We start from the raw sequence: 14,055 nt of genomic DNA on the forward strand, positions 1-14,055 counted from the left end.
GCACATTTAATGTAACTGTATTTGCCAGCTAAGAACAACATAATAAAACTTGCCTTTTTATATCAGCGGCGTCGCTCAGTGGACGGCATCATCGGTCGATCAGCTCACCATTTTGGTTCAGACAAAAATATCTCAACTGTTGAATGGATTTGTATGACACTTGTTACAGACATTCACTGTCATCAGAGGATGAATCCTAATGACTGGTGATTCCCCAACTTTTTCTTTTGCACCATCGTGACTTTGTAGTTAAATATCTCCACAACTTTGTGACCAACTGCCATCGCATGCATTGGTATAGATACTAATATTCCCCTGAGGTAATTTTGGTAAACCCCTTGCATTTCATCTGGCGCCACCATTAGGTCACATTTAAGTTTATCTAGTGCCGGCAAAGTGACTCACATTTCCACCAGTCTCTACTTTCTGCTTAGTGTTAATAAGTAAGTATTAGCATGCTAACATGCCTAGCTACACGGTAACCATGTAACCTGCTAAACATGCAACATGTTAGCATTGTTAATTAGCATGCTGCTGTTAGCATTTAGCCCAAAGCCCCTCAGAATCACAGAGCAATGAGCATGGCTGTAAATGCCTTGTCTTTTTTTTCAGAGAAGACCACATTTAGTAGTTCAGTATAATATTTTAACTTGACAATAAGTATTAGCATCATTTTAAATCAATAATTCAGTCTTGGATAGAGTTATAGTTATTTTCTTTGTAACAGATCAGTTTTCTGACGTCACATTGAAAATTGAATGCCGATTAATTACCTCTATTAATTTGAGTGATGTTACTCCTCGGCTCTCACCATTTACAGTCTCCTGTGGGCCCATATGGCCACTGATCTAATTTTCCTCAGAGCTGTCTGCAGTGGGCCAAGTATAAAATGAAGTGGCACTGACACAGAGCATTACACATGTTGCTACAGCCAGGAAAGGGATGTCGAAAAAATCCTAAAAGATTATTTCAAAATGAACCACTGACAGCAAATACAAGCATGAGCTTTGTTGCGTGTTTGGGGGTGAGAGAGAGAGAGAATGATTCATGCACAGAGTAATTTAATATGAGTTACAAGTCTTACCAAGAAGGTTTTGGCAGGACGCATGTGAGTGAGCTCAGGGTTCAGCTTTATTAAGTGTATTCCTAGAAACCCAATACTCTCCCCTGTCAGTTTAACCTGGGAGGAGAGGGGAGGAGAAGTGAAAGCTTTATCTTCCCAATTTATCAAAATTCAAAAAGTGTGAAAGTTGGATTCATTCTTGATATTTTAGATGCCACAATTCTATCAGGCAGCTTTTTGCTTTTGATTCTGGTTACAGATCAAATTGTGTATATCAAATCTCATCTTTGAGATAAATGAAGTGCGCTTGTGCCAGAGGTCAGTTACTTTCTAAATTTGCCAGGTCAATGTGGCCTTGACAAATTAATCTGAGCTTTCAGTCACGCTACATGAATCTCCTAATTTGCAAAAATGATTAAGTCATCCCATTGCCCTGCGGCATAACCCTCACTGGTCCTGGTATAGGAGACGAGACAAAAGACATTTTGAAGTAATAAATGTGTCTAAAAGACATTTTCTTAAATCATCAGTTACTTCTAATGGAGGTCTGGCCTGCAGGGATCCTCATGGACCTTCATTTGTCTGCCTCATAGACAGGAGGAACAGATCCTCCGGTGTTGGGTTGTACGCCTCACGAGCAACGATGCACATACGGTTTACTGTACTCGTGTGGGATGAGATTTGTGCACGAACACTCAAACTCAATGTGTGTTGCTGGTTCATTTGTAACCTTCACTCACTCAGAGTGAAGTCATGGCTGAGTGTTCGCAGTGTGACAGGCGTTATGGACTTAATGCTCCTCTAAACCCCATAAATGTACTGTCCAGTGATGAGCTTTCCAGATTCGCACACAGGAATATTTTTCATAGGATGACAGAGTAATTGTGCAATTATATGTCTGTGTGTGCGTTTATGTGTGTGTGTGTGGGTGCACGAGCTAAAAGAAAGTAATGGCTTTTTTTTCCATTTGACATCCAGACTGTTCTTTACTGTCAAGATACTTTACCCTTTATAGAAGCCAGAGAGCAAGTTTTACATGTTACATTGCTTCACTTGCATTTAAACACAAGCATATGGACTACAGGAGAACACGAGAGCGTGACCGTTTTTTAAAGGTTTTTAAAATATCCTCCTCCTTCACTTTGCTTCAGAACTTCTTGTTGCATGAGATCTTTGTGACAAAGACAAAATCTTTATCAACAGTTCTAAAATTTTCTATATGTGTAAATTCAAATCCAAATTTATTTTTGAAATATGGATTTAAAAGCGTTTTTAAAAGTTTTTTGTCATGTCATTTTTAAGAAAAACACTTGACCCAACTACTGTAGGTTAGAATGAAATCACTAATAATAGTAGCGACTGTACACACTCGGGTTGAAACTGCTTTACAACTTTTTGATGGAGGAATATTTCTTACAATCACATTACATTACATTACATTTCATTTAGCTGATGCTTTTATCACAACCAAGTCATACATTAAAGTAAGTGAATTAAGCCATTAGGACCATATCTAATTGTGGATACGAATAGCTCACACAAGCTTTCATAAGCTAGTAATAGTTTTAATATTTCATTTCACATCTCGTATAAAAAATTTGCTAAAATATCCAGAATAAAATTTGAAAAGCAAGTTGTGTTATGCTGCCGTGACATATCCACATGATGTGTGATGTCTCACCTTTACCACTAATACCTCACACTGATCATGCTACAACTATACTAGACCAGGTTCTGAACTTTTCTCCCTCTTTCTCCCTCCTCTTCTCCCTCCTCTGTTCATGTGTCTCCTCACCCTCAGACCTTCTCATTTTCCCTTTCCCTCCAGTTCTTCCTCATTGCACTTCACTGTTCTCTCTGCTGCTCTACTAGATCCTGGAGGATAACACAGACTGAAGTCTTTCATATGTGTGTGTGTGTGTGTGTGTGTGTTTCTGTGAATGTGTGTGCAAGTGGACAAGGACTTTTCTATCAGTCAATGTAAATTTCTTCTGGTCTCTAACTCACTCAGATTTATTTAAATAATTATTCACTTTCAGTTAAAACAATGGTCTACAGTTTTAAATACAGTATATACAATATGGAGGATGTCCGGGACAAAAATTACAAGAATCTTTCAGCAGTTTGAAAAACACTAACTTTTACATTCAAAATGGACAAATCAGTCGTCTCTGTTGCTCTCAGCCACCTGGAGATCCACAGGACTCCTGAAGCTCCGATGGTCTCCTTGATTATGATACCATACCTTCCTGCTGCTGACCAGTCAGTTGACCACTTCACACTGTACAGTTCATCATAGGTCAGCATCCACCAGTGCCAGCGTCATAATCCTGGTGTGGTTTTTTTCTCCAAAGGAAAGATCTGAGGAAGAGGGCAGGGCTCTGAGGTGGTGATTACAGCCGTCATAAGAGAGGGAACACTGAGAATACACTTTACATGTAATAATTATTTCACACACACGCACACTCACTAGTTTTGTGTTTATTTTGTCTGTATTTTTCTTGCTTTTGGCTGCTCTGAGTTCATAGCAAAATAAACTACTCTAACTTAATCACAGAGCACAAACTTAAGTTCAGTAAGACAGTGGCCACACACACGCACACACACAGGTTTAATTTACAGCTTCTGGTTTAGAAACAAATCAGTGAGGCGACAGTTACCAAGATCTGTGTGCGTGTGTCTGTGTCTGTGAGAGAGAGAGAGAGAGAGAGAGAGAGAGAGAGAGAGAGAGAGAGAGAGAGAGAGAGAGAGAGAGAGAGAGAGAGAGAGAGAGAGAGAGAGAGAGAGAGAATGCATTTTATTTAATATAAGTACTTATGGAGTTTCAGGGGTGAACAGCATTGCAGCCCAATCCAATACAATTGAAGTAAATGGTGACCACTTCTTCAAATGTAGAAAAAAAAAAATTTTAAACAGAAAAAATACATAACATGCCTACATACTGCTCCTGTGGAGTCATCCAAGTGTCCGTAAGCTCCGACATTCTAATTCAACTCGAAATGGCTTCATTTGCTCCGTGTTTTTAGACTAAAGGTCTGCTGTGATCCTCCTCCGGAGCTGCGTTCGCGTGTGGACATTTAAACACATGGTGTAAATGACTCCGTTTCGAGTCGAATTTGAACTATCCCTTTAATGTGACACATTCAATCTTCTTTAGGAATGAATAGTTTTTAAAATATTTGATAACCTACTTTTACTTATTAAAAATGGAAAGTTTCTCTGTTCTCATGTCAAACACTTCCTGTCCCCAAACTGTCAACAGAGAAACAGTGGAGTCTTTGTCACATCACCACCTCTATACAAACTTTAAACATTCTCTGTTTTACATGGTTCTTATAAAGGTCAGTGAAGTGATTCGGTGTTCCTGCCTTTCTGTTGTGTCAGCTCCGTTGCCTCACTTTCTTTTAAAAAACGTTTTCATTGCTCGATTGTGAACAATGGGCATACATTTATATCGCAGTTGCATAATGTCTATACTTAGCTATCATTTTTGTTGGATGTGAAATGATGCAATGTCTGAGAGGTTATTGTTAGTTTTGCTTTTCATGAGTAATTTCTCAAATAATAGCAACTAAACTCTACTTTTAAATTCTGTCTGACTTGGTTTGTTGGATGCTCTGAGTCTGATCTGCAGAATAAATGCAGCGTGCAGTCGTCTCCTCCATGTTTTTTAACAAGGGGGATTAGTCAGTAACAGAGACAAGGGCACAAACAGAGGGCCAGGAGCCAGATCTCGTGTTTTCAGCAGGCTGCTGCTCTAACAAGAGTTATACCACCGAAACCTGTAAAAGGAAGTTTGACATCTTTTAGAAACATATGTATTCGCTTTAGTTGCAGTGGTTTGAAACCCAGCTAGGAAATTATTTCTGCGTTCCTGTAGTGACAGATTAATCGGAAAAATTTGTTCCTCACTGCGAAATTTCAGGTGAACGCCAACTCAAGCTGGAACAACTCGGAAAATTGGCGAAACTTTTGGTCCATTAGTTGCCAATTTCTGTCGTCATCACTTATTAACGAATTAACATAATGTTGAAATCAGCTCTAAACAATCGCTTTTAATGTGAACTTTTAGAATCGTTTGTCACTTGTAGACTGCATGTCCATCGCACACACTCGCCTGACAACAAACCTTTTAGCCAATACAAACGTTTTCATGATTAACGTGTATACATGTTAATCATGTATACATTTAAATGTATTTTTCTTTGTTCTTTCTTATTATGCAATTGTAGTGTCTGAGTGTTGTTTTAAGGCTCCAAAAGCATAAATACAACATAATTTGCTCACAGCGTCATGTTTTTTCCACATTCCAACCTCAAATCACATGAACACACCAAAGTCGGAACGACATCCTAATGATTCAGAAAATTGGACCTTCTGAGTAGCACATGAATGCACAGTTAAACAAAGATTACAGCTAATCAGTAAAACACACCATCACCGTCAAGTTTGCCACACGGCCAAATAGTTTGATGTCACAGGAAGGGAGAGGAAGGACAACACAGACAAACAGGGTGGTTCTCCCTCTGTGTGTGAGGGGCCGCAGCAAAACACAACCAGACAACTTTCATTGCAGAACACACACTGTCGTGACTGTCGGGATGAGAAGTAACTGAGACTGAAAATGTCGCAGTGAAAATTCTCCCAAGTGTATACTTTTAAATCTCTTGACCAGACCTCTGTAGTCCATTCATTGTTCTTTTTGTTGTGTGTGCTGAGCTGCAGGTCGTGCACTCTGAGCTGCTGGTGTGACCTCTGTGGTCTCATCAGGTCAAAGCTAATCCCCGTTCGCTCCAGAGCATCTTTCATGAGTCATGTGCGGATGCAGCGCAGATACATGCAGCCTAGATTATAAAAGGTTCAACCACAGCAGGAAAAATAAGTTTGAGTTTTACATTTGTGCCTCGCAGATCTTCTTTTGCTTGTCTCTATAGACTCATTATCAGAGGGAACACAATACTCTCAGGCGTCACGACCTGACATCTGTGTTACATGTAATAAATGTTCTGCATATCTCCTGAATAAATGGCTGAACCGGTCCTGCCAGTCGGCTCCGGTGTAACCAATTCTACCTCTGGTTGTGTCCCAGTAAAGGCTGGGGAATGATGAATGAAGGTTCAGATGACAGCTTGCCCTGGTTTACAGGCCTATCTCCTCTCTCGCTGCCTCGCTCGCTCGCTCTCGTGCTGCCCCGTAGCTCCTGTATTTTAATGCTCCCCAGATGGTATTGACGTCGCCGTGACAGGCGGTGACGCAGGCAGGGTGTCGAGTATCGTGGCCACTGACAGGTTACCATCAATCACGCTTCTTAATAGCTAGCCACTTAAATAACACATGCCGTAACACACCTCTGTCTTTATGCTTTTATTTTATTTTGTTATTTTTTTTTTTGAAAAAAGTTTTTATGATGCCCAGGAATGTTGGTCTTTAGAGAAGAGAAAGTCATTAGGTGTGTGTGTGTGTGTGTGTGTGTGTGTGTGTGTGTGTGTGTGTGTGTGTGTGTGTGTGTGTGTGTGTGTGTGTGTGTGCGTGTGTGTGTGTGTGTGTGTGTGTGTATATACAGTGTGTGCACGCATGTGTGTGTGTATGTGCCTCTGTCCGTGCGCATGAGGTGGATTTGAATGAACCCCAGTGTGTGAATTCAGAGGTCAAACTGGGATGGATGCACTTAACCACATCCAATACTAAAGAGATGGCCTTTGTTTCTGCTTGCTTGTTTTATCACATCTTTGTTCAGCTTTTCTGCATCTTTTAATCTGTCTCACTGATCACAAAGTTTTTTATCATTAATTAGTCATTATCTACTGGTATGGAGGGATGGGCGAAGTGTTTGAATAGTTTTCATTCTATAAAATAATAATTTCAATACATCACTTTGGTTTTTGCAAGTTCTATTTTAGTTTTTAACTTTTCTATGATATTTGGACAGAAGATTATTGATTTATCAGAAAAATATTAGAAAGAAAAGGGTAATTTCCAGAAACAGCTGCTTGAAATAGAAAACAGCAATAATAAGAAATAGAGATAAAGAATAATTTTTAAAAAATGTGTATGATAGTGAACTCTGGATAAAAGAAACAAAACATGTTCACTTTACTATAAGACAAATACATTTATGAAATTTGAAGCAAATCGTTCTTTAGTAAAAACTTTAGTGTGTGGTCGACTATCACAATTGTTGGTGACTTCTTTTTCTAACTCTGCTAACTGTGTTATCTCTGCAACATACATACTTCCATTGTCCATAGTGGGATATCCAGGATGCTCAGCTCTTGCAATCCCCCTGAAGCCCAGTAGAGGGTCCCTCTCCTCAGGTTGAATGAACAGGTTTAATTCAGTTCAACAGACAGCAACTACTCACACACATCAGCCATCAACAAGTGTATCTGGTGTATTGTCAAACAACACCCTCCCACTCAACAGGGTTATTTTTAAAAAACAAATTCTGTTTTGTTCTTTTTTGTTTGTGTGATTTTTGGCTGAGGCTGAGAGAAAGCGCGAGGGAGGGAGAGAGGGAGGGTGTTAGGAAAGGAGAGAAGAGGTGGGTGGGTGTGAGTGGCTCCCATGTGAAAGACACAAAGACAATGGAGGCGTTTTTTGAAGACTGACCGTCCAAACAGCCACAGAGCTACTGTGGGAGTTTCCTGTCCGGGCGACATGCACGCTGAGCCTGAACGCTGACCTTTGACCTCTCAGAATCACAAAATGCCTCAGTTGACACATTTAGCATACGTTCTGTAAATTGTGTGCTTAAAGCTTGTGTTCAATGGAGGTGTTAAAAAAGCATTGGAAGCATGTCATTATTCCCCTGCATTGAAAATATACGGCCACTGCTATTTAGTTTGCATCTAAAATGTATTAAGTTAATAGTAAAATATAAGTCATGTCACATATAAGAAAGCAAACCCATATTCAAAGTTTATCTTATCCAATCACTTTATTCTCAACACTCTTGTGACTAGATGCAGTGGGTACACAATATAGAATAAATATTATATAACACATTTATATACTGGAATATACACACAATGCATTACACCAATAACAACAAAACTCTCTGACACAGACATTTTCACTATTTGTTCTTGTGAATCATTGTTTCAATGTAGTGCTTATTTGGATCCCCATCAGTTGTTACCTTGGCAACAACTACTCCTAGGTTTCATGCTACCGTGTTTATTATCCATTAGAGTCTGATTCATATAAACCCAAAGGGAGAGCACTGCGATTGTGCCAGTGAGAATCATGTGAGGCAGATATATTGATCCAAAAATACAATATCATCGTGCCTGAGTGTGTGCAAGTAAAAGATAATTAGTCCAATGTCATGAGTAAGTCAGGACTCAATGTTCGCTACCCTGCGCTGAACCCAGCTGAGCGAGAGAGAGAGAGAGAGAGAGAGAAAGCGTGGAGAAAACTGGAAGTGAAATAGCAGCAAGGGAAAGACGTGGGCGATATTTTGATCTGTGGTCTAATTATAGCTCAGCGTCGCCTTCAAATAGAAATGTCTCCATAAATATTCATGAATGGGGGGAAGAATCTGCTGCTCTGTGATGCAGAGGGAGAAGGCAGGGGAGGGAGGGCTGCTCTGTGTTCTACCTGAAAGTCTATTTTTAGCTGCATCGCTGCCTCTTTCGGTCTATTCCCCCCCGTGCACGGGGAAGCTAAAATTAGCTGCACAGAGACAGAAGCGTTGTGCCGAGACCAAAATAGAAACGAGTTTATGGTCAGAGCACGCAGGAACAGCCAGAGGTGCAGCATCATTAGGGTCGACAGAGGGATAGAAAGTGTGAGGAGTGGGCGAGGGCTCCGAGCTGCGTGTGTCCTTGTAGTAACTGGGCAGGGATCATGTGTGTGCAATGATCAAAATGCACGCATCACAGGTGTGTATTGTTGCACGTTGCACTACTGTGATGCATTTACACACGCACCTTCTCCATTTTACTATGTAGAAATACACATTTGTAGGTGTGCACACTACAAACTGAAAGCACACAGTCACACCGTTTGCAGTTAGGACCCCAAAACCCCCCTCGTGTATGTGTCTCAGAACACGCTGTACTCTTCCTCCTCGCTTCCTGACATTTTGTTTACGCTCTGTCTCTCTTTGCCCTGTTTTACCTCGGACGTGCTCCCACTCACCCCACAGTCTCCACTCCCCTTCCCTCTGACTCCTCTCCTTGGCTATGTAGTTGTATGTTGTCAGTATGTCTGAATCAGTCACATGAAAGGAGGGATGGGGACTTCTGTTTGGCTGGTGGTTATGTAACAGCCTGTAACACACCAATGTCTTGCCCTCATGCAGCATCCCTAGCACGAAGGAGGAATGAATGGGGTGTTTTCATGCTGAAGCTGGTACACTCCTTGTGTTAAAGCCTCGTAGAGAGCTGTATTTTTCACTGAAATCATTCGTGCTATGCATGTATGTATAGCTAATGCTGTCAGTGGACTGGCTCCAAGGATCGCAGTTATTGATCAATCCACCACTATTTCATAGATCAGCACAAAACGTTGCACTGATGGAGGTTAATTCTGTTGTGTTGTGTTTAGACTACAGTGTAATATACAGTACAACCTTACATGGCTGCACAGTGTATTTAGAGCTGTGTCGTCTCGTACTTTGTGATGGACTTGTGTAATAATGTTTTATTATTTCCCACTCTTATCATCTACGTCTCCAGCTGTCACTACTGCCCTGGGTTTCAGAGCTTTCTATTTTGGAATAGCGTTCCCCGTGCTGTATTTATTTAAACAACATTTTATGTGTGTATGTGTGTGTGTGTGTTAGCATCTGCCCATCCAAAATCCTCCACATTCTGCTCACGGTTGTTTTGCCAAGGCGTGGATTTCTCCTCTGGAATACCTCAGACTGTTTAGAAAAGCAGGGGTGTTGCCTAACGCGGCTAGAGGCTGACAGAGTGTCTCCGGGCTCTCACGTCAGTGTGGGAAAATAGAGATGTAGATCAAGGAAGACACGTGCCGAGACTGTGAAGAGGAGCCTCTTTCCCGCTAACTCTCTCTCTCTGCCTTTATTTGGTGTTTTTCTCCATCGTCGGATCGTGTTTGATCAGGAGGAACCCCCTCTCACCTGAGCGCCCGGCTATTTTTAGACTCTCACACTCACATGACCCGCACGTCAATACGCTGATGCTAATTTTACACGTGCTGTTCAGTCCCCAGTCCACCACACACACACACACACACACACACACACACAAAACTTTCACCTCTAATGAAGTGCACATCATGTAGTCCATGATAATGCGTCAGTTCACTTCAGGTAGTAATTCTAATGATCGTGCAGCCACAGCACAGAGGCCCACATCAAGCCATCAGAATTAGAAACCATTCGCTGTCTCAGACTTTCAACACCCTTTCATTGTGGTTTCAGACTCATTTAGCTGTTTCCTTCTCTTATCACCTATTGTCTGACACATTTGAATGCAGTGCTGATTTTAGTCAATTTTGTGGGATATATCAGATCAGCTTTGATAAGTGCCTTCCCACATATTTCACACAGTCATATCCTTTCTGCTGCTCGCTTAAATTTGTAATTTTTAGCTCTTATTGTGGTCTTTACTGCTTTGTAATGGTTATCCTTCCTTTCAAATTACACCACTTCCTGTTCAAAAGATAAAAATGGCTGAATGCTGTTACCCACTGATGAGAGCTTGTGTTATTTTTAGATGTGGAGTATTGTTTGTTATATTCCTTTTCTCTGTTTAATTGTTACTGGAGCAGCCATAGTCTCCTATAAGTGGAGGAGAGTCTGGGGTTTCTTGTCAGCTATGTAGTTCATTGGACAGTCTATAGAGTCACATTTCCATCGTTAATTGAAATCTGAACTTTATGGATCCGTGATCATTGATCCATTTATTACACATATTCTCTAGAGTAATTACTGACAACTCATTTAATCAAGAGGACACCACAATAACAGCTAAAACTGTGTATTTCTAATAACACTATTGACGTTGCTGTCTGATAAACTTTGTCGTCGACCCTGAATGAATTTCCTCCCTCTCTCTCGTTCTCTTTCTCCACAGTTTTGATGTGGAAAATGGATTATCGGTGGGTCGTAGCCCCCTGGACCCCCAGGCCAGCCCTGGCTCTGGTATGGTTATACAGGCCAACTTTCCCCACAGCCAGCGGAGGGAATCCTTCCTCTACCGCTCCGACTCCGATTTTGACCTTTCACCCAAAGGTCCCTCCAGAAACTCCTCCACTGCCAGTGACATGTAAGTCAGTTTTCCTACTCAGCTGTTACACGAGTACATGATACAGCGGATGTGTTTGTTCACTGATGTTTTCAAAACTATTCCGTACATGTGCATTTTTATTTGATAAAGGGATTGATGACGATTGTCAACCTTGATGCTTTTCTTGTCTCAGTATTTCAGTGTTACAAGCTCATAGACCTCATTTAAAACATGGCCTATGGTGACAAATGAAATCTTTCCATCCAGCATTTGGCATCCAGCATTAAAACGTGCCTCATGCATGTGTGTGATATGTTTGTAGTCAGATCCAGAGTTTCAGAAAGAGCAACAATTACTTCTGTTTCTCCATCACACAATGCTTGCATGTTAAATCTGCTCCACTGCGACTGCAAAACGTTGGAAAGAAGGAGGCAACTTTTTGGTCGATAGTTCTGTCTCAATCAACCGCCTCCTCAAATTCATATTCTCTAAACACCATTACGTTTGTAACGTAAGCAGTCACAGGTGTCCTCATCGACTCTTACCTATCTGTGTTTGAAGGGAGGAAAGCTTGAAGCACTGGGAGGTCAACTGGTTGTCATCTCGGTGAGAAGAACATGACAAAACTAAAGAAAATAGATAAAAACACTGACTGTGTCCCCCTGAAGCCCCCTCCTGCATTCCCTGTAGATGGTTCTGTGGCCATTTCCCCCCACCCTTCTGACATGACTAAATATTAAGCACCTCACCCGTGACCCCTGTTAGACACCTGTAAAACACCCAGTTCTGTTTGGTTTGTTTTTGCATGTAACGCTTAAAACCAACTTAGTATAATAACACACCCTGTGTTTTTTTCTTTTTTTGTGAGTATTCATACCTGTATCACAAACCTTAATACCCCACCCAGTCCATTTCATGACCAAGCAGTGCACTTCACTTTTGTTTTTTTTAACAGCTATGTTTTTAATAGAATAAGGATGAAGGGAGTGATAAACGATGATATCTGACAAATAAATGTGAAAACTGTAGAAAACTGTCCTCTAGCTGCCTGGTTGCACAGATAACTGGTTTGATAAAAAACCCATTGTTGTAGATGTCATTCCTCCTTTCTCTTTATTTTGTCATGATGAAGTTAAGTATGTTTTGTTTTTTATCTAACACAGATGAAATATAGAAATTAAGGAGCTTGTAGATTGGTCATCTACTCAGAGAAACGTGTCTTTGTCTGACGCCTTTTCCTCCTGTGTGTTCTGTTTTCCATTTCAGGCACACAGAAGACATGATCGTTACACCATTTGCACAGGTGAGTCCTCTGATATTTTCCCATTCAGCATTTGGAAGCTATAAAAAAAAATTGCCAGGTGGCCATATAAAAATAAATTTATGTTCACTTGTTCGTTAACGAAAGCAGGTCTTATAAAAACTCCAGATGGTTCGAGACCAGGCTATTCTACTGCACCGGAAAAGCCCATAGCGTTGTGTTGGCCCCGCGACAGGACCAGGCATCCTGCTGCTGTTGCCCGGCTCTTGCGTGGGACATGCGTCACACTTTTGCTCACTTTACACAGTCGAATAAGCAGCGAATCTGCTTGATCACGCTGTTTAAATTTGCATGCTGGCTGAAAGGACTCGCACACACGGGGTCGCACACTGGATACTCTTGTGATCTCCCTCTCTGCGCTGAGTCAGTGTTTGGCTGCAACTGGAGTGACAGACGTGACATGGGGGAGTGTCAGTGATGTCACCAAAACATCAGACAGGGACAGGGGAATGCCTCTGAGCAGCGCAGTGGACGAAAGCAACAGTATCTGGTTTCAAGGTGTCTGTCAGCAAATCCTATTGACAAGCACTTGATGTAGCGCCAGATCAATTAAGTGAAGATGTGTGAAGAAGTATTTAAGTTAATCACTGAGGTGACACCTTTTGTTATATGACAGATATATGATGCTCGGTGCTCCACATTTGATGAACTCGTACATTCAGTCTCTTGTTCCTGTCCTGTAGGTCCTCGCCAGCCTGAGGACAGTCCGAGGTAACTTTGCCATTATAACAGACCAGCAAGATCGCCCAGCAAGCAAGTAAGTTATTAGCAAATGTCCTTGGCTGACAAATATAATCATGCTGGATATACAGTTTGTCTCTTCACTTGCTGACTGGAGGGTCTCTGTCTACAGGACGCGATCCTCAGGCAACAACCCACCATCCATGTGCAAGACCAGCCTTGCAGGTTGGTACTGGGATTAAAATATATACTGATCAATATCCTATAATCAACATTGGTCAGAAACACACACAATATAAGCATATTGCTCTCATGAAATGAGGAAGGTGTAGTAAATTAAGTAATTTAAGTCCTAGTTTAAACATCTTTTAGAAATTTTAACAGTATATGAATGCACACTACTAGCTGAATCCATCCCATAATGCCTCCCTGTGTTTCTGTGGTGCAGAGGAGCCTCACCAGCAGCTGGCCATAGAGACTCTGGATGAGCTGGACTGGTGTCTGGAACAGCTGGAGACGCTGAAAACGCGACACTCTGTCAGCGAGATGGCTTCAAACAAGGTGCTTCATCATGATACACAACCCTGACACGTGGGTCGACCACAGATCATACACACCTGTCAGAGAACACACCGCAACACTGTGCAGGTTAACATTTAATACAGCGAGGTTACCTGCAGAGGTTTCATTAGACTGCCTCAAATCTGCACTGTTATTCACCCCCTGAAGGTGTTTTCTTTTTGTAGTCAGGTGCATCTTGTGCCATTTTTAAGGTGCCGTCACATTCAAAC

The 14,055-nt window shown here is 41.4% G+C and overlaps 1 protein-coding gene across 9 annotated transcripts in view; it reads left to right on the forward strand.

The window, feature by feature from the left end:
• pde4ca (phosphodiesterase 4C, cAMP-specific a) overlaps positions 1 to 14,055 on the forward strand; it is a 48,482-nt gene that overhangs the window by 27,165 nt on the left and 7,262 nt on the right. For 6 of the 9 annotated variants that reach the window (XM_034613145.1, XM_034613150.1, XM_034613140.1 and 3 more), the window contains 6 exons: positions 11,110 to 11,301; positions 11,824 to 11,868; positions 12,529 to 12,565; positions 13,267 to 13,340; positions 13,437 to 13,489; positions 13,713 to 13,825. In XM_034613145.1, coding sequence (XP_034469036.1) covers positions 11,110 to 11,301; positions 11,824 to 11,868; positions 12,529 to 12,565; positions 13,267 to 13,340; positions 13,437 to 13,489; positions 13,713 to 13,825 — 514 coding nt within the window. The remainder of the gene's footprint in view (positions 1 to 11,109; positions 11,302 to 11,823; positions 11,869 to 12,528; positions 12,566 to 13,266; positions 13,341 to 13,436; positions 13,490 to 13,712; positions 13,826 to 14,055) is intronic. The other 3 variants (XM_034613146.1, XM_034613144.1, XM_034613148.1) reach the window with 1 other exon arrangement.

This window comes from Hippoglossus hippoglossus, chromosome 17 (assembly GCF_009819705.1).
Source record: "Hippoglossus hippoglossus isolate fHipHip1 chromosome 17, fHipHip1.pri, whole genome shotgun sequence".
Taxonomy (NCBI): domain Eukaryota; kingdom Metazoa; phylum Chordata; class Actinopteri; order Pleuronectiformes; family Pleuronectidae; genus Hippoglossus; species Hippoglossus hippoglossus.